This window comes from Poeciliopsis prolifica, unplaced genomic scaffold (genome assembly GCF_027474105.1).
Source record: "Poeciliopsis prolifica strain line A6 unplaced genomic scaffold, Auburn_PproV2 SCAFFOLD010, whole genome shotgun sequence".
NCBI lineage: Eukaryota > Metazoa > Chordata > Actinopteri > Cyprinodontiformes > Poeciliidae > Poeciliopsis > Poeciliopsis prolifica.
Genome location: NW_026562385.1, coordinates 5,295,429 through 5,316,550, shown reverse-complemented (window position 1 = coordinate 5,316,550; position 21,122 = coordinate 5,295,429). Strand labels below are relative to the sequence as shown.

At 37.8% G+C, this 21,122-nt stretch overlaps 1 protein-coding gene across 5 annotated transcripts in view; it reads right to left on the bottom strand.

The window, feature by feature from the left end:
* Window positions 1-1,261: 1,261 nt before the first annotated feature.
* LOC129363749 (septin-9-like) overlaps window positions 1,262-21,122 on the bottom strand; it is an 85,963-nt gene continuing 66,102 nt past the window's right edge. For all 5 annotated transcript variants that reach the window (XM_055036023.1, XM_055036026.1, XM_055036024.1 and 2 more), the window contains 9 exons: window positions 10,865-11,074; window positions 8,845-8,973; window positions 8,621-8,702; window positions 8,394-8,531; window positions 6,607-6,724; window positions 6,231-6,326; window positions 5,057-5,153; window positions 4,309-4,360; window positions 1,262-2,637 (listed from right to left, as the gene is read on the bottom strand). In XM_055036023.1, coding sequence (XP_054891998.1) covers window positions 2,496-2,637; window positions 4,309-4,360; window positions 5,057-5,153; window positions 6,231-6,326; window positions 6,607-6,724; window positions 8,394-8,531; window positions 8,621-8,702; window positions 8,845-8,973; window positions 10,865-11,074 — 1,064 coding nt within the window. In that variant the 3' untranslated portion in view covers window positions 1,262-2,495. The remainder of the gene's footprint in view (window positions 2,638-4,308; window positions 4,361-5,056; window positions 5,154-6,230; window positions 6,327-6,606; window positions 6,725-8,393; window positions 8,532-8,620; window positions 8,703-8,844; window positions 8,974-10,864; window positions 11,075-21,122) is intronic.

Genomic DNA, 21,122 nt, shown 5'->3' with positions numbered 1-21,122 from the left:
CCCGTTTTCTCCCTGGCCTGTCTGCAGTGATTCTTGGTCTTCGTGAAGATGTCTTCTAGTGGAAAACAGCACAGCAGTTGTCTTCTGAAAACCTCTGAGGTTTTCACAGAACTGCTTGATTCCATTCAGTAATTAAGGTGACTTCCATGTTTGGACTGGATTTCATTTAACAGCAACAGATTGAAGGCGATGCATGCCAATATTTCCAGATTTTATTCAGAAATAAAATGAACATGTATCCATTTTTTTCCTATGTTTTATTTTGATATAAAACCAAAATAAAACACATATAAGTTTGTGTTTTTGTGGCAAAATTTCAAGGAGTTGAATATCCAGCCATTAACAACTCCACACATGCTCAGCCTGTATTAAAACAAACTGTGTCTGTCTTGGAGATGCCAACTTCATTAGTACCCATAAAGCATGCACCTCATTAATGAATGTCATTAAAGCAGGCGGCGAAGCGCTGGGTGGCTGCCAACGAGACGACTGCTGGGTGGCACGCAGGAGAGGCGGCGAGCCCCGGTTGGTGCAGAGCTGAGCTGCAGCTGCTGCTCTTGCAGTTTTTTTTTCCCCCAGGACAGAAGCAGAGAGGAAAAGAAACATGAGGAATGAGGAGATTTCAAATTATGAGATGGAGGAGGGTTAAAGCTTGCAAAAGAGTTACGGTTAAGGGCGTCATGGGTATAAACCATGGAGGATGGGCGGGAGCGGGTGCCATTTCGAGGAGCAATGATCCAAGTCGCCATTTTGAAAATCGCACCAACATTTACAGCAATTACTTTGGGTTGAATAGTAAAATATCGTAAGGTTTGTTTTGAAGCTAAAGTATTTAATTTTCCAAGGGAGAAATGGTAAAAACTTACTTTCTTTGCTGACTATTTCGATTCTTTGGACTGAACATCCTAAGGTGTGGCCGTAGCTCAGAACTCCTTTACTACACACCTCACCAACAGAGGAACTGATGCCCCCAAGTAATTAGTGCTAATCATCTATGCACTGACCATGTAGAGAGCCATATTGATCCCACAAGGTAATCGAGGAATGGCTTAATGACAACTTTAGAGCTCGAGTGAGTAAATTACACCTGCGATTAAATACTGTGGGGATCCAGTGTAGCAGAAAATGATCTAAAGCCCGGTCTTTTAATCTGAATAAAGTCCCCTGCAGCCCCCCTTGCTGCGAGGTGAATTAATGAGAGAAAAAATAAAAAACAGGTTAAACAGGACTCTTAATGTGAAATAGTGGAAGTGATAGGATATATATTTAAAACTTCAATCTTTATTTCTTTAAAATAAGATAAAGGAAACTTTGTTATCAATAATACAAGTACAAAAATGTATCGGAACACAGAGGAATATACAAGACAGAGCAAAACAGCGACAGAAGGACATTAGATATGCATGGAAGAGAAATATTCTTGGTACATTGTGGTCAACAGAGCAAGAAGTGGTCTGGTCGATGGACGATAAATGACACGCGAGGCCTAAAAGATGTCTAAATGTAGTTTCAGGTGGAACCAAAACCCTGCTTCTCTTTCCAGTTTCAGCCGACGAGCTCACAAATCATCCTCCAATAAATAAGGCACTGAGGAGGATCCCCCCCAAAAAAGCAGGAAAAGCTTGAACGTCTGGGCACGTTTGTGTTGATGATCTGATTTTTGAATAAGTGGAAGACGAGTCTTGAAAAATGTTCACATTTTATAACGTGCATAAATACTTTTTCCATCTTAAATCATTCTTTACGGTTTATTTCTACCAAAAAAAAAATGATGTTTCAAAAATTTTTGACATTTATATTTAACAGGATATGAACAAAGAATCAAAGCTAAACACAGGTTGTGATGCGCAAAAAAGAAAAACCTTCAGGCACATCGGGTGTTATTTGGTGACTTTTAGCGGCGTTTAAGGTTTTGGCATGTCAAACTTTTTGGGAAAGAACCAGCTCATCTTCTTCCAACATGCTCTGATCATGTCACTGATAATGTTAAAACATGATCTTCATCAGTTTATATGCATATTATTGTAGTGTGTTCATCGAGACAAAACACTGTGCTTCTAAAGTGGCACAAATTTCTACCATGGAAACAAAAACGCCAAACTTGTTTAACTGATTAAAGCAAATCAGACAAATCTGATCAGTTTGGTAGACCAACAACAACAACGAAAAAAAAAAAAAAAACATTTTGGCACCCAAAATATATACTGTAAAATTTGTAAGACATGAGGGATATAAAACCAAAGCTGCAGCACAACTTAAGGCACAACTCTTTCTTCTCTGTTTTGTCATCAGTAAAGATAAGTTTGAAAAAATAAAAATAAGGCAATAAACTGGTAAAGAGTCCTTTAAGCTGCAGACGATAAGGTCCCTCTGTCGGGATTTAGAGTTTTTACCCCACATGTGAGATCATGGTTGGGTGGAGGGAGGCTTGGACTGGAGGGAAGGTCAGAGTCTCGCATCTCCTGCGTTACACTGCAATGGGGGGCAGGTGGCGCCTACATCTCGTGGGCAGTCAGGTGATGTTCAGGGACGCCGTTGGCATGAGCCACTGCAGTGTTGTTCTCATTGAGGCGCCTCACGCGGTACATTTCATAGTGGATGCTGCTGGTGATGTCCTTAATATTCTGCATGTGGGTCCTGAAGGAAAAGACACATGAGAGCACAATAAGAGAAGAAACCAGCCATCTAATCAGGCGTATTTTTGATGTTTCTACAGATATATGGTTGTCAGACTGTATGCTTTTATAAAATGACTAAATATATCTTCAAACATGACTATTTTCCTTCAATTTGATGTGTAGGTTATGCAGGCATTGAGTTAGATTAGCAAAAAAAGAAAAAAAAAAGAGACCTGGCAAAAACTTCAACCTGGTTGCTGGAAAACATTTAGACAAAGTCATGTTTTATGTGATTACTATACATTTTTTAATTGTTTTTTCATCTTATTATGAAAAATGTGTTCCGTTTTGGGAGTCCAGTCAAGAAGTATGGGGGGACTTGTTGCCTTAAAAAGTTGGTGGCAGATTTGCTCCACAAAGTGCAACTTATCAAACTCCAGGCAGCAAAACGTTTATGAGAACTCTAAACCTCCATCTGATGAAAGCCACACAAGCTCTGAATAACATGAAAACAACAAGCAATAATTAAAAAAAATCAAACAAAAAGAACACCATAAACTTGATTAATGTAGGAAGTGGCATATGACAGCATTATATTTGAACAAATTGGGATATGTTGACAATCTGCTGGATCTCTAAGCAGAGCCCCAGGATTTCTGAAATGCAAAAAAAAAAAAAAATTAAAATGCTACCATCCTGAAATAAAGTTTCAGGAGTCACTCAGCCCTGCGGCCTTGTAATGAGTTGCTCATTTGACTCAGGTAAATTGGGGAATTCTGTCCACTGCTGTTTTACGCTCTCACACAGCTTTACGTCCAGTAGTTTCACAAAATTTATGATGGAAGAGTGTAGCTTATTTAGGTAGAGTTGTTGTCAGTGTTTACCTGTTTCACTGCTGATTTTTAACTGGTGTTAGAAGCGAGAGGGTGTATTTCAGGTCATGTGCTACAACATGTGTTGTCTTTTTGCCTATATTTGCTACATTTTCTCCTTTGAGGAAATTATTATCGTAAAAACAAGTTAATCATGAAATATTTGCTTCATTTTGCATCTGAGTAGATGGCTAGGATGGAAGAATTGCTTTAGAGCTACTCAGTTTGTCACTGAAGACGCTTAAATTTTTAAAATGTTGTTGACTTTAAAAGATTGCGAGGTTTTCTGAGGCTGGTTTCTAAAAGATGGCCACAAGAAATGAGCAGATTTAAGAGCTGATCCAACTGCACCACATTAGTATCCACAGAGGCTTGCCTCAAACGGCGCTAAAACATCCCAGTCTGGTTAATGTGGTTATTGTCAAATTAACACCCTTACCAAAATTCACTGAAAAGATATCATAATTTCTAACTTTTCATATTTATTACCAACTTAAACTATTTTAATGATACCGTAGTGACAAGCCTCTCCCAAATGATAAAAATTGGATTAACTTTAAACAGAAAATCTGTCATTTATTTAAAACGGCAGGCATCAACAGAAATAAAAACAGATCCAACATATTTACTAAAAACCCTGCTAATCAGAATGAGAGCCATCTTTGATTAGAAAAACATTAGGCTTGAACTACTGTTACAGTTTTTGTCAAAGTATCACTCCCCTAAAATTCCACCTCAAAGCCAAGTGCTCCCTAGTTTTACGTGCATGTTAATATTAATGCGACATAAAACGGCTGAGGATGCCAAAATCCACTCACCTGATGAGAAGGTCTCGTAAGTAGGCGAACTCGCAGTGGGCGATGTTCTCAACTGCATGGGAGAGAGAGAGGAAACATGTCTTCAGTATTTCAAATAAATGAAGAAATCTCACAAAAACAATGTCACAACGCAGAAGGAGTTTAAGTCGGGTTTAAGAATAGCCCACTAGGGGGAGGTGCAGATCTTAGTGCTTTTTTCTAAAGACACAAATAGTTAGCTCATGAGCATAGCGACAGTCTGCTCTGATCTGCTTCACAGATCTCTGCAGCTATGTAAATCAGATGAGATAAGTATCGCTGCTAAGAAACTACAGCAGACATGTGGCTGTGTGTCTGCAGAGCATGCTGCAGGAAATTAAGCTTCTTTAATGAGAGCTTTGATAAAGAATCAGAGTGTGATCTGTAGTGGCTAACATAATTGAAAATTTTATCTCAATGCTGCAATAAAAATCAAAACAGAGGGAATTGATTTGAGACAAAACATTAACATGCTATATGCACGACTAAGGTTGTTTTTTGAGATCTTATTAAAAAAAGTAACATCCTTTAAAGAAATGTGGCTTTTTAAAGTCAAAGTCTAATAAACAACTTGAAGTAGCACAACAATAAACTGGAATTCTTTCACAGCATCAATTGTAATAACTGCATCCCCATTTTTTCCTACTAATTAATCCAATTATTTCCATGTAAGCTGTAAAAGTACTGCTTTGATGATGTATTATAGATTATACAAATAGGAGAAATTTACCTTCAATAGTGCCCCACTTGGTCTTCCTCCCCAGCAACCTTCTGCCGTTCACTTGGTACTCCTGATCGCTGCCCACGACCGCAAACGGGATCATCTCCTGCCCCAACAATCAGAGAGCCACAGTCAATGACAAAGTCCCTCCAACAGCCTTGCAAAAATATTCACACCTCTTGAACTTTATCAGATTGTGCTACATTGCAACCACAGATAGGTTTTCAATAATAACAGGTAAACACAAATCAGTGGAAGACTAAAATGCAGCTTTTATATCAGGAGTATTTAAGATGCTTTCTTTTGTTTCTGCTGTTTCAGAATAATTCTTAATAATTATATAGTTATTCCTAATAATTTTGTGATTGATACCATTTTACCGATTTTCTGAGCAGAGTGTTCAAAGTTCATGGTAGAAAATGTTTTGAATTTAGCAAAAACTCACTTATCGATACTTCCAATGAAGTGTGTCCTAAACCTACTTTTACTAATGATGAATGCCGGCATTAGACACTGGAAGGCTTTACTCTAGAGAGACACTGAAATAAAAATTACAGTACAGTACAGTAGCCGTACAATTTCTTACAGTCGGTCTCAAAATCCTGTTAATCAAAACTCTTACAATCTTCATCACCATAATCCTTACTGTCAAGCATATCCCTGCCCTCTTCAGAAACTGTAATCTGAACAGCACCAGCTGTAATTAATTGTAGCAATAAAATTCTTATCTACCATGATTAAAGAACAGTGTAAAATATGCAACTGTCAGAGGTCACTACAGTACTCACTTTTAAATAGATACAACTCTGCAGCGTGCGAGTGTGTTGTCCAACATGCTTCAAAAATCGTCCCGCCTCAGACTCTCCCACGTCTCGCAGTTTGGCAGGCGTAGTTAAAAGTTTTAGCAAAAACTGAACGTGACCATGTTTGTGACCGATACACAGTTTGCAGCTAAATTAAAAGTGAACTTGTTAAAGCTTTATTTCCATAATGGTTTTCTTCTTGCCACTCTTCCATAAACACCCAATTTGTGCACGAGCATCAGTGTTACTTTGTACTGGTCTGAAACATAAAATCCTGGTGAAGTATATTTTTGTTTTAATGCTGCTGAACTGAGAGAGTTCAAGGGCTGTAAATGCTTTATTATAGTATTAGCTTTCGGTGAAAAGCCATTTGCTCTTACCCTGATCTTTTCATTAATCATTCTGTCCTCTGCGTCCTCGTCAAATTCCTTCTGAGGGTACACATCAATCCCATTGGCTCGCAGCTCTTCCCTGATCTGATGAGAGCAAAACATAAACACGAAATAAACCTGCTAGTTTTAATTTATTCCTACATAGCTATGCAAAGCATGCACTTAAATCGGATCAGCTTAGTAGGACATTATATCGCATTTATCAATGATCATTTGTAATTGGCAAATTACAAATAATGATTTGACAATCTGTTCTACATATAAACAGATGTTTATATGTAAAAATCATGCCTGATCCTTCCAAAAACAACAACAAAACTCAGACTAAACTTTTAATTTTTTCCTGAAGCTGAAAAAAGGTTACCTTCTTTTTGAAGAAGTCTCTCTCTTCCAGCGTGAGAGTATCTGCCTTAGCAATGACCGGGACGATGTTGACCACCTTGCTGAGACGCCTCATGAACTCCACGTCGAGAGGTCGCAGACTGAGGGGGGAGAAAATGACAGCGAAAAATCAGGAGAGAGAACAATGAATCGTCTGGAAATTGCAATACCAGATTTGAGCAGCAGAGGGCAGATTTTCCCAACTATTCTCCCAGATCAAGTCATTTCACGTCCATCAGATCTACAGGAGGCTTCAGGTCATTAAATAGCCAGAATCTCAGTTTGTGGAAGCCCTTTACATATTTTTAAATTAGGTCCAGCTCGTGTGCACTGAAGCAAAAACACACAAAAAAATGGCACAGAAATGTAAAAACTGATTGCTTGCAGCCAGAAACCCTCTGCTCTGCCTGTGTTAAGTCTTTTTGAGACGAGCACTGAGCAACTGCTGTTCACACTAAGTGACATCTGAATTGGATCAACATGAAACACTGCCGGCTCGACTCGGGGGAACCATTTCACACCCGTCCCCTCACCGAGTACAGACAGGCCAAGACACAAAAATAACAGAGATGAGGTGCGGCGCTTGAACAGAACTCTGTTATCAACTGAGTCTCCATGGAGGACTCAGCAGTTACAAAATGTTTCCCCAAAATACTTGGCTTCAGTTTCAGAGAATGAAAGAAAATGTGTGCTGAATGGCTAGATAGGCACATGAGAATATGTGAAACCTCCTGCTAATTCCTTCTGTGAGTAAAACCCAGTCCCCTGAGCTCCAGGAACTACAGACTGAGCCAAGAGAGTAGATTAGCCTGTTCAATAAGAGCCAGATGTTTTCATTTGTAAGAAATCCAGGGAGAAACTTGGTAAATTGGCAAGAGCAGCCTGTGTTTGCAGTGCAGTGGAATGGTGTTCTGGGATATGTTGGTTCTGAAATGATATGACAGGACTACGCGTGTGTGTGTGTTGAAGTTGCAGAGTAACAAAGCACAGCCTCACATTTTCCACCTGAGAATAAACAGAAGGTTTGGATGAACTGCAGAACCAGCAACAGTTTGTTGCAAAGGCAGTCGAGATTAAAAATGATTCATACTTTCTGTGAGAATGCTTGCAGGAAAACATGCTTTTTCAAAAAGATTTTTATTCGTCTCTACTGTAAATTTGCGTTTATTCAGACATTTCTATAGTAAAGCTGTTTTTTATGATTATTCTAGTTTAACAGTGAATGTGTTTGTATAGGAGCAATGCTTTGTCATCCGAAAAACAATTTTACTTGCATTTATTCTTCAGAATAATAGCGTTTTTTTTTGTATGCCTCAAAAAACACGTGTACGTGTTTGTAATATGCTGCCTTCAGACAAACAAAAACATGAAAATACCTCTATGTTTATATATTTACAGTTTTAAAAAACCCTGGGAATTCACAACATCAAATATGACGAAATTAAGATGGAAGTAAACAAGAGTGGACCACACAGTTCAGCTGCAAGTTTATAAAAACTTGGTTTGTGTAAATTGAGACTTTTTTGGTGCTCTTTCCACTCTAAATCTGATTCATTTAGATTACGACATAATTCATTGTTACTGTGTGATAAATGATAATATTCCCAAACCCCAAGCCAAACATTGACAAAATGGTTGTAATAATGTTAAATAACATTACATTCGAACTGTAAAAGACAAAACATTAGTGATTATAATCAATGTCATTGATTTCTTTGACAAATGGCAGTAGTATTTAGTACATGTACTCATTTTATTTGAAGACATTACCAGTGACCAGTCGGGGGGATGAAGTATATGCAGCAGTGGATTCTGGAGTCTGGAATCCTTTTCTTCCTATTGATGTTGATTTCCTCCTGCAGGTACGCTTCATACTGGTCGTTAATAAACTTCATGATGGGCTGCCAGCTACGTTGATGGGGAAAATCCATTAAGGGAAAAAATATCAAATAGAATATAACAGTATTTTGTAAGGCAAAATTGAAATTATGCTGTACCAATTCTCATTGTTAATCTGGTCTCCAAATCCCGGTGTGTCAATGACTGTGAGCTTCATTCTCACTCCTTTCTCCTCGATGTCTGCACAAAGAGAAGCAATGCCAATAAGTGCCAGCAGCAAAGACGAATCTGATCACTAGAGGCTTGCTTCCAGCTGTGGGGGATTATATGTCATAAAACAGCAGGAAAAGATGTAGAAACTGAAAACAAAGAAAGGCCATACCGTGACTGATGGACTTAATTTCAATAGTTTTTGGGATCTTCTCTTGGCCGGTGCCCAGTACAGACTTCCTGCTGACTTTAGATTTGAACAAGGTGTTCATCAGAGTTGACTTCCCAAGGCCACTCTGCCCTGTAAAATCAGAACAATGCTGTTATAAATCTGCACATAATTAAAATATAACTAATTTGAAACTCTTATTACATGTAAGTTTCAGATCTAACAGCTCAAATTGGAAAGAAACGTCTACCTGCATCTATGTTATCAAAACTAACACTGCAATTTACTTTCCCCATGTTGCTACATGAATCAAAAAGGTATGACATTTGAGCAGAAAAAAAAAAACACCAACAGAATTACTTTGCTCAACCTGGCAGCTGAATAATCAGGAAGAGGGGGAAGTGACCATTTGAGAAGTAATCCTTCACAGTTTGAATTTAGGTTAAGTCAACAAGAACCGCCCTGATTTATGGAGATTACTTCTAAAACACACTCACCTAGGCAGGCAGACAGCAGGGCATAATTCAAGCAATAGTTTAAAAATCCCAACAGCTGGAACCTATAGAGGAAGGCGCATTCATGCCAACAATATTCACTCTGAAACTATGAAGTGGAATTACATCGAACACAGGGAAAGACTGTTTCCACCTGCTGATGTTTTATCTGTTTTGAGAACTGAAAACTGACAAAAATATTCATACCCCTTTCACTTCTTCATAACCACTAACATCAAGTTATTTTTGAAAGTTTGAGTGCATAACTGAAGTGGGAAAAAAAATTATGCAATAGCATCACCTTGAATTCAAAAGATGTGAGTCAGTGTTTTCAAAAAGAACCACATTTCATTTTCATTTCAGCAGAAGTCTTTCGGGGAACTTCGCTGCACTCCAGTTCATAAATCTAGATTCAGATTTTATCTCATTCCTTTTTGCAGAGCAGCTCAAACTCAGTCACAGAAAACATCTTTGACCTGAGGCTGTCAAATCTCCACACATATTCTTATTTGTATTTAGGTCTTGACTTTGACTGGGCCATTCTGGCACATAAATCTCCACTGTGTCTCTTAATGCATATTCAGTGTCGCTGCCTTACTTCATAACAGGATTTCTTTCAGGAGTCACCTGTATTTACAATCTACCCATCGACTCTGACCAGCTTCTCCATCTGTACTGAAGTATCCCCACAGCATCGTTTTGCCACCACTGTGTTTTCAGAGTGATGTATTAGTTTTCTACCTTACTGTTCTGTATGAAGGCAACCATGTTCAATGTGAGTCTTCTCTGACCAGACCACATTCTTTAAGAGGATTAAGCTTTTAAAAGCCTTTACAAGAACTTGGTTGTATTTATTCTGATTATGTTATTTTCTTCAATGGATAAAGAAACGAGTAAGTAGACATAGTAAATAAAACTGACATGCATCTGTTCTTTTTGGGTTACTTTTATTATGTCCTGTTTTTGTAATTTTGTAAGCACAACCTGAAATGCTCTAATGAGTAACAAAAGGTATTTAACTCCAAATTATAGTCGCAAAATAAAGCATGGAAACAAGAGTTCTTTCATTTTACTTAAGACTGCTTCTATTTCTCTTATTTATATGCCAGACAGAAAAGGTGTCACGGCAGCATCCTCAGGAGACGCCCTTTGGAAGTGGAGAGAGCTTTATGATGGCCTGGTTACAGCTGAGGTGTGTGTAATTAAAGGTGTGTGATCACAGGACTCAAAGGCAGTGTGTTGGGCCTCCAACAGAGAGGGATGCTTGTTAAAATCAGTTTGACGCCTCTGCTTTCAGTCAAGGCTGATTAAAGAAACAAAAGTCAAGGTAGTGCAGGAGGAAACAAAAACACAAAGATTTTTATGAGAAATGTGTATTTGGATGTGAAGACAAGAGGCTGAAACAGAAATATAACCAGAAAAACATTTTGATATTACACACGTTTTGGCTTTAACATTATTTAAGAGGTTGCAAGATGTGAGGCGAGTACAGACTAGATGTTTTTTAGTGTGGAAAAATCACAACCTACCTACAACCATGATGTTGAGCTCGAAGCCCTGCTTCATAGCTTTTCTCCTCATCTGCTCCAGAATGGCGTCAATTCCCACATAGCTGAAATCCACCATGGCTCCACCGGCCTTCTCTCCATATAGACTACCCACTGCTGGAGGTACCATAGCGTCAGGCACCACTGCCTCAGACATGGCACTGCTGCTGTTGCTGGGGAACACCTCTGGTCCTGCGTCAACACAGAGAGAGAGAGAGACAAGGTTATACGGTTACTGTTGATGTAAAAGCACAGAGGAACTAAGCATTTGATGGGAAGGAAAGGGGGTCAAATAAATGTCATCAGCAATGTAGGGAATGTGCAAAAGCGGCATTGGAAGAAAGATAAGGAAGTGCAGAGGAGATGTGCACAGCTGAGTTTCTTTAACAAAACACAGCAAGAATTTGAGGAGATAATAAACACCTTTACATTAAAATAAAATCAGAGCCAAACAGGCTTTGAAGGTTTAAAGCTTTATTCTGACATGAAGCACATATAATGTTTAGAGCACATTAGTCATTTGAGTTGTGTCTACAATCTAGAAAAGCACCAGCTGCTTGGCAGATGATCAGAAGTGGCTAATTAAGGTCAGAATTGCATCATAGAGAAACAGCCAGTAAGTGTTTTGAAAAAATACAAAAATACAACCAGACACAGAAACTGTCATCAGTGCAGGTAGTGAAGGGTCATGTTTTTAACAAAAGAGAAGGCACACAAACTTGTTTGAGTGTTGAAGCAACACTAGATATTTTATTAAATATTCTCCTGCTTTTGTAAAAATATAAATAAATAAATAAACAACAGGGTTCTATTACATGCATTGGTGATACTTCTGTGCTCCACCAGCATGGTGACAATGTTATCACTGCCTACATCAAAATGTAGCTAATTGGTAAAGATTCTCCCAAAAACAACTTGACCTCTTATTTTCTGTGACTCGGTTATAAACAGTTTCAGCTCACATTTGAAGTTCAATGGAAATGAAGCCAGAGCAACGTGAAACAGATGTGGAAAGCCAATAAAATACTGAAATGTTGTTGTGGTCGCTAACACAAAAAGTTAAAAAGGTCAATAAGTAATCGTTTTTAACAATCTCCAGATATTTACTCCGCATTTACGCCACAAACAGTTTAGAAAAGTCGGCTGTGCTTGCTTCCCCTGTCTAAAACATACATGTCAGCTCCACTGGTGTGTGAGCTCTTCAAATTGCCTCTAGAGGTGAGGGTGAGGGTGAGGGCAAGGTTGTTTGTCTAATGTGTTTCAGTCTTGCTCTGATGGATTGGTTCAGGGTGTGCCTTGTCTCGCTCATAGGTGCTGGAGAAAGGCACCAATCTTTCCTTTCTTAGCCTCTAAGGGTGTGGATAGGTAGAGCAGGGACAATAGTTGACTACCCGATGAACTTTCAATAGAAGCAAAAGTGATGATCTGATTGATTTTGCCATTACCCAACAACCCTGTTAAAACATAGTGAATTTTAAACAGATGCAGCCTTGATCCCAGCAGATTGACTTTACTCAAGGAGAACCTATTAGAAAATATTTTAGCAAGTTTTAAGGTACTTCAGATTTAGCAGGAAGTCACTGCAACAGCCCGTTTTAATCATTAGATTTCCTCATGTGGATTAATAAGTTATATATTCATCGATAAGCCCGTTTTCCAAAGCCTGAGCATGCAGAACATGAATGTGCCTTTAACAATGTAACCTGTCAGTATGGATTTAAACTGCTGGGTTTATATCTACGCTTTTTAGGAGCTGCAACCCTTTATAAGGCCTCCAGTATCCTCAGTATCTGTCCTGTTAATTGAGACTGAAAAAGAAGCTGAAATATGATCTACTCCCAGCTGGCCTGCCTCTCACAGGCACATCTACAGAGTGCATGCTTGGCTTTGTGCATTGAAACCCTGTTCTCGCCTCAAACCTTTCTGCAATCTTTGATCATATGGGTGACAAGTAGGCATGTACGTGGACTTTCACAAAACAGATTCCAGTAAACAATTCTGCTGCTTTGACATAAAAAAAAAAAAATTCAGACATTTCACTCAAATCGCCCTGGACCACTCCTGGTGGAAACGCATCAAATTGGCCTTGAAGTGATTAATGAAAGAAAAAAAAAAAAAGAAAACGGCAAAGAATAAGCAGTGGAAACTCTAAACTTCAGTCCCACTTTTATTGCAACTCATTGTGTGAATCCATGTGTCAAAGACCCACCTATGGAAGCAGCTCTCCTGACCTCCTTCACCACTTCCCCTTCCTGTTCCAGACAGCCAGTCAGCAACTTGCTGCATCTCAATGTCCTCCACCTTCCCTGTGCACCGCCCTTCTACACAGACCTCTGTTTTGCTTCTGTTCCTTTCCTCCCTTCAGTCAATTTCTTTATTTCTTCAGCCATGCATACATCAGTATGGAATGTGCATGAAAAAAATTTGAATATTTACTGTCTGCCTTTTCAGCTGGAAATATGTAATTTATCAGTTGTTCAGCCAGCTGTCTTGAAGTGCACAGCAACATATGAGGGAGGGATTGCTTTATTCTATATAGTAGGTCCTTACAGTCTGGCATTTTCCTAGAGATGTTATTAAATGTTTAAACTGTACTTTTCAAAAACAGTCTACCTTCACACTGAAAAGAAATGCATTACTAACATTCATACTTTGTTAGTTTTCTGTTTGACTTTTGTTTTATTGTGTTTTATGGATAAAACACACAAAGCCTTTTACAATCTAAAATGTTCACAGAAGTCTTAGTTAAATTGTTGATTTAGCCTCAAAGTGAATGTTTTATAGAAGTTTGAAAAGCAAGGAATGGACATCTATTTTTAGCTAAAATAATACAGAATTGATGAACATCTTGCCAAAGAGGAGAGTAAATCTGGGACCTCAAGAGACATTTTTCCATCATATTGAGCTGATTAGGTGGAAAAAATGTAATCTTTGCTAAACAATTTTATCTCTTCATGATGCTTTCATGACAATTTCTGTTCCCTCAGTTTATACATATGCTGACTTAGTTTATACATATGCTGACAGTTTATACATATGCTGACTTACTGACAGGCTTACCAAAACTAAGCCTTTGTTCATTGTTTTATTTGATACCATACATCTGTGATTCAACTTTTTGCAGCCAGTCACCCACACTTTAGTTGGGTGATGGAACATTGGATGTAATGAACCACTGATCTACAGCCCTATGAATAATACTTCTACAGTGTCAAAATAAGCAAACTAATCTTCTTGGGTGAGTAGAAAACCCTCTTACACCAAGACGAGGGACAACAGATAAAGGCGACAGGAGTAGAGGGAGTCGACTAAACAAGATTTGCAGATTGAAGCAATAAAGCTACCCAAAGCTTTGTTCCTTGTCCTCAATGACTCTGAACTCCTTACTTTTCCAGGCATTGTAAACAACTCTGCAAGCATGCAACACAGAAAAGGACCACCAAACCCAGGATCGTGGGAAAATGAACAGAAATAAATCACTTTCCTTACAGGTAGTAAACTGCTGTCCGTTTAAGTAAACATTCAACCCCAGAAGGGACAGATGTTGATACAAGAATGTCTAGCTGTCGGTTAAACAACTCTTGCAGAGCTGTTCGTTTAAACGTTATTTGAACTATCACAGCAAAGGACCTTGTAGTTACAACTGGACAAAGTGTCTACACTATTCATCAAATGGAGGTATTCAGGATCTTTAGATGTACTGCAGATCATAAATGGTTCTTAGCCAATATAAAGAGCAGTCTGGAGACAAGAAGGCGGACTGGGGATCTATAAATGAGAAACATTTGACCTGCAGTTTTAAAATGTCTCAGAGTGGTGGGTCTGCAGCTGTTGGGCATAAACAAAATCCAAAAGTTGAGACACTGATTGAGCAGCAAAAAAATTGCTAATTTTAAGTCAAACAATTTCAAGATAAAAAAAAAGAAAGGAGAAAAAAAGAGCAGGATTATGTTTTAACATGAAATGGGTTTGGAGTTGGCCAAAAGTAGAGCAGCAGAAAAATATCTGGGGACACATTTTTAACAAATGCGTGTCGGAAACTCAAAAAGCTATGAACACACCACATTAAACTCTTCAAGGAGCAAACAAGTTGCTTCTGAGGCTAGAAGACTCAAAACCAATTTCAGTGACAAAGCACTGAAATCTAACTACTTAAATAGAAACCTTTTTTAATTGGCTAGACATTTATTCAAGCTGCAAAAGAGCATGCCATTTGGCAGATAACAGGAAGGCTGGAAGGAGTATAGCAAAGCTATTATGTTTCCCCCATTTCAGTTGAATTGAACATGATGCATTTGGAAATATTAGCATTTCAGACAGAGTTCAGGTAAGAATCTGAAGTTTCTATAAAAAAAAGCTTTACAAAATAATTTGTTGAGTAATATATTTTTCACAAACAATAAAAACACTGACAATTAACAAGTAACATCTGAAAGATTTTCTGAACAAGATAGGAAAAGTTGGATGTCCTTTATATCTGTGTATCAATTACAGAAAACTGAAGAAGTGATCAAACTTGTGGACCAGGTTTGTGTATTTCAAGACTAATAGACAAAAATTGACTTGAACACAACCTGGACACCATGATGAAGTGGCTTCTCTCTTTTTCCAAGAACTAATCAGCAGCAGGGTCTAATAATAAAAATCATGATTAGTCGGAGATTTTTAATGTTTAAGATTATATAAATCACAACAGTAGGTCTAAATCATTCATGTTTGACTTCAAGATGATCATCAGATCCACTTCAACAAGTTTTCTCTTATTTCAGGTTCAATAATGTCATCTCAGATAAATTGTTTATTTGAAATGTGCAGGAGAGGAAAATTAATCTCAACAACTGGAAAGCCCATTGGACTTTCAGCATTGCTGTTTTCTATTAGTCACAAAAGATCTTTTTTTTTTTTTTTTCCTTTTTTCAGCAGTATCAGATTTCTTTGCTTTTTGCAAATACAGCCAGCGGTCTACAAAACCACAAAGCATTTTTTTAAGAGAAGAGGGAAACAAAAGCAGGGAGGGGAAACATGAAGAAAGTATGGGGAAAAGGGTGAGATAAAGTTAAGAAGCAAAAAAGGAAGTAGACGTTAAGGTCTTGGGAAGGGGGGTGAGTTAGAATAAAGATAAAGGTCAGAGAAAGGAGGACGACACAGGAAAGCATTTAGAATAGAGGAGGGGGAAGGAAAAAGGAAAGACTGTGTGGACGGTTATGTTGTTGATTTATTCCACTTTTGGGCCTGAGGCATTCCTCACTAACTAACTACAGACCTCCAAACCAGGATGCAACTATATTTTAAACAGACCGTACAAACATTTCTGTTCGCTGCACAATCCTCTTAAAAGTTACAGAAACCCCGAACAAGCACGCAGAAAATCGACTCTTCATTATAAGTATAGAGGCGCTGCGGCCAAGACCACTGAGCCGTGCTACAGCTGTTCAGAGTGTTGATCTTGACAGCATAGCAAACAGGTCAGAGGTCATGTCCCAGTTTAAGTTGGAAAAGAGCTCCTCTGAGGTTATCCCTCTACACGACTACCAATGGTTCTGACCCACGGTACAAACTGGCTTGAGTCACAAGAGAGGAATCCATTGTAACAATCGGACTGGAAACTTGGAACGCGGAGCGTTTTTGTAAATCACTGGGTCATTGGATCCCTAAAACGCTCATCCCATAAAGTGTCTGCTTTGTTTGGAAACTTTTACAACAGCAGGATACAATTTGTGGGCCTCTCAGATTTTATTTAGTAAGACATAATGGATTTCAACGTTTTATTTAAAGAACAAAGCAGACATTTCTTAGAGAGGATGGGTCAGAAAAATGCCTGCTTTGAAAAGTGTCCTCCATTCTTTGAATGTTTCCAAGTTTGACCCAGTACAACCACAAACTCCAATGTGTTTTATTGGGATTTTATGAGACCAACACAAAGTGTATAATTTTGAAGTGGAAGTGAGATGATAGTTTTAAAAGGTTTTACAACAAAATATGTAGGATTCGTGGGATATAGTGGACAACAAATAGTCATCCTGTCACAGATTTTCTAAGATTTTGAGATCTTCAACTCCTGCAGGGTTACTGTTGTCTGGTTAGGAACTTCCTTTTTACTTGCTGAACTGGCCGAAGTTCACTAAGACATTCCAAACTGTGAATTGGCCTTTTAGTCTTGGCCTGCTTCAAGGTTCACAGCAACTTCATTCTTGATCTGTCTGATGTGTCTATAAGATGCACATTTTTCACTATTGTTCTCTAATAAAGCCCCTGAGACTTTCAGATTATCAGTGTTTATGTTGAGATGAAATTATAAATAGGTGGACTTTTAATTAGGTCACTTCTGAATTAAATTTTTAATTTCTGATATAAATATATTTATATATTTACAATCCATCCATACATATATATATTTAAGCAATTGGAATAAGCGCAAATAGATAAACATTTCAGATTTTTATTTGTAAAATTTCTTTGCATTTCACAATTTTTTGTCAAAACATAGATATGCAAAGATATGTGACAAAATAAGAGGAATCTTTTCCAGAGCACTATTAAGTTTTCAGCTATAAATTATTGCCAATATTGTTCTTATGCATACCAAAGCAAACACGCCATCTTTAAATAAATGACATACAGAAGTATCATATTCTACTTATTTTGTCCAAGCGCCACCGTTATTTCAAATCTAGGAGAATAAATAAATTCAAGGGTTTATATGGAGCTCGAACTCGACGCATAAGAAATCCACTAAAAGCTTTTTTATGTGACTCATTTAGAACCATCTGCTTATTGAGCTATTTCTTACATTCCCTGACAAGACAAAGGAGGTCTGTGTCTGAATCTCATCTCAACATTGCTGGATTTGGTTTCATAAAGATCCAAATGATAAGTTTTTGAGACGGTTGTGGGCTGCTGTAAATTATCCTCGGAGAGATAAAATCTGCAATGTTCTCCAGTTCCAGACTTTTCCAGGACTTCTCTTAAGAAGAGAAGATGCTGCAATCCCAGCGGATGAACTCCAGCAGTGATTAGTTTTATACCCCAAACCACATGGGGTTATGGCTGACAAACATGCATGGTTAAACAAACACTTTCCGCCCTGGACAGTTTATACTCTAATAAAAGGAGGAAATTAGTGAAGTGGCAGTGCAAACAGGGTTTGTTGTGTTATTAAAGTCAGAGCAAAGCTGAGTTCCCAGAGTCATCATTCAGCTCCATGAAGAAATGAACACTTTGCCCCCAGGGGTCTAAACTGGACATCATGTCATCATATGCAATATGATGGCATATCAGACGAAATAATTCAATATTTCATAGGAGCAGATGAATATAAGCATCTGCTCAGTTCTTGTGTGATAAATTTCATTTGTACGCTGTAAAAACGTACAAACAATTATTCCTGGGCTTTTAAAGAAATGCAAATTGCTGCAGTGACAGTGGGATCCCACAGGTTTGTCTGGACTGCCAGTGGAATGTGTTCACTCTCCCAACTGTGGTGGTACACAAGAGAGTCGTTGTGTTTCTAGTCTCATCAGCTGCTTCTGACACCGAGATGCTCACAAGGAAAGGATTTCTCAGCATTCTTTGAGGTTTTATGTGCATATTATGAAACTCTAGCATGCATCAATGTAAAAAGTGCATGTGTGCATGCAGGAATGTTATGTTCTGACAAGCCAATCCAAAACTCGTTTGTTTAATTTCTATCTCGACATCTATAATTATGGAAAGCAATTCCACTGCTGAACGACATTCCTCACATAAATGCAGTTGAGTGAATTTCTATGGTTTACAAAACTATACAGGCCAGCATAAACTCCTAAGCAGTATGTCAGTTTTCAGAAGTTTTTGTAGTAAATATGAGCTGTAATAAATATTTTTGTAAAACACAATTGGAATCAAAAATCTAATCAATATATCTTTTAAATTATATTAATTGCATCTAACTCACTAATTTTATCTTTATATTTTTACAACTGTGCTACAAAAAACAGGCTGTTTCTAATTTATTTAAGAATAATAATATTTACTGACAGTAAAGCAGATTAACAACGGGTTTTCAGAAGGGAAACATTTCAAATCTAAAAGGTGGTTATTTAAACACTTTCTGCAAAATAAGCTAAATTAAAGCTTATTTTAATTTAAGCTTAAATTTGCTCACAGCCAGGGGATTTTAATGTCATTAGTCTGGCTGGGGAAATGTTTATCTTAGTAACTGGGTCAAATTGTATTTGTGAAATGGTTGCCTGTCTAAGAATGGATCCATGTGGCCAGGGAGATCAAAAATCTGACATCACACCTGGCTGACCTCAACAAATGTCCTGACAAATGCCTCACCTTATGGCCACAAGAGAGATTTTAACCTTCAAATGTAACTGAATGAATATAAAAATGTAAAACTATATGGTGGGATGCGATAGGGTTGATAAACGTGCTTACAATTGTGACTGCTTTTTTAAAACATAATGTGAACAGATAATAATCAGGAATGTGTTTATCAGCCCAGAATAGATAGCTCAGTAACACATGCCTACTTCTGAATGAACTATGTAATCAGTAGAGTCTCCAGGCTCTGCAGCACACTGCAGTCTGCCTGTATGACGTGATGGTGTTATTCAGGTTCTGTAAGGCCATCAAGATGAGTATTTATGGGCTGTGACTGATCCACATACAAAACTCAAGATTGCACTCTGGAACAATATATCCAGATCTAAAGTACTGAGTATTTATTTTCTTCAACTCATCATTGATTTTATATGTGATATTACTGCCTCATTGAACAAATTAAGTACAGTCTCTCCTGCATCATTTTCTGTTTTTTATATTATGATCCTTTTTAAGAACAGATGTGTGCAAATTGGTAAAGGTTACAATCTGCACTGCTTATCTCATAACATGAGCAGCAGCAACATAATTTCAGTTTGTTTTAAATACGCTATTTTGATTGGTATGTGACTCTTAAACTATGTATCAAATTTCTTTCATACAAAAAAGAAAAAAGCATTAACGATTCCTATTTATTCTAAATTATATCATGTTATGACATTACTAATTTGAGACAAGTTGTTTACAAGAACTTAACGTATAGAATACTAAACGTTTTGGACATTCTGCTCTTTATTTAGAAGCATATAACCTGCTGATAATAGTTGAGTGTCAGAAAAGTCACCCTGTGCTTGTGACTGGAGCTTCAAAAGGAAAGTTTAATCAATGAGAGCAATGTGTGGCGCTCCCTTTAGTTTCCGTCTACACCATGACTGTTTTTTAATAGAAATATTTTTAAGTTATCCAAATTATATTTCTTTAAGCAAACTTAAGTTTTGAAGCTTTCTCACAACAAGCTAAACAGCTGTGTACAGCAATAGGTGGGGGAGGGGCTCTCCTATTCTATTCTTGACATGGGAAATGAAAACACGACTCAGTCACTTTGGCATCTTCTTGAAAAATGTTTTTGCTTTATTAAAAACTGTTTCGAAACCACAATATTTGTATTCCTCTCTACTTGACACTGTTTTAATTGTTAATTTAATATTAAAAGTGTAGGACAGATAACTTAAACCACAATATCTGCCACTATTATTCATGCCCCTCTTTCTTATGTTTTGCTATGTAAACACAAAACTAGCATTTATATTATACATCTTATTCCCTCTAGCCAGATCATGTAAACTAACAGGCTACAGAATCGAAACCTTATCAGTTTAACCTCACGCAGTGCAGGTTGCATTCATGAGATGTTTTGCATAACAAATTTATTACGCTGGATTCCAGTAAGACTGCATTATCCAACGTCACTCACCAACTGTCAAGACACAGAAGGTAAAAATGACCTTTTCTGCATCCCATTAAATGCTGGTGAAAGGCAACGGTCTGTTCTTGCCTGGCAATGCTCAGAGGCCATAACAGAGCTCCTTTCAACAGCCGTGTGTGTGTAAAAGTGTGTGTTCTGCATGCCTTTGAGGGAAAACAGAGGCTGACGACTATCTGGAAAGGTGAGGGGCGGTTGGACTTTTTCAACGGTTTGATTTTATGACATAGCAATGCTTGAGCAGTGAACAACAAAGACTGGATGACAGAGATATGAGGCCCAGAAACCACAACCACAACAATGGCAGAAAGATGAGACAACAGAGCAGAGAAGAAACAATGAAGGTGAAGAGAAATTTAATCTAAAGGGGGTCAACAAAAAAAAAATCCAAGAACAATAAAGAAAGAAACCCTTTGATTTTCCTTAATAGCAAGTTTTTCTTAATAGAAA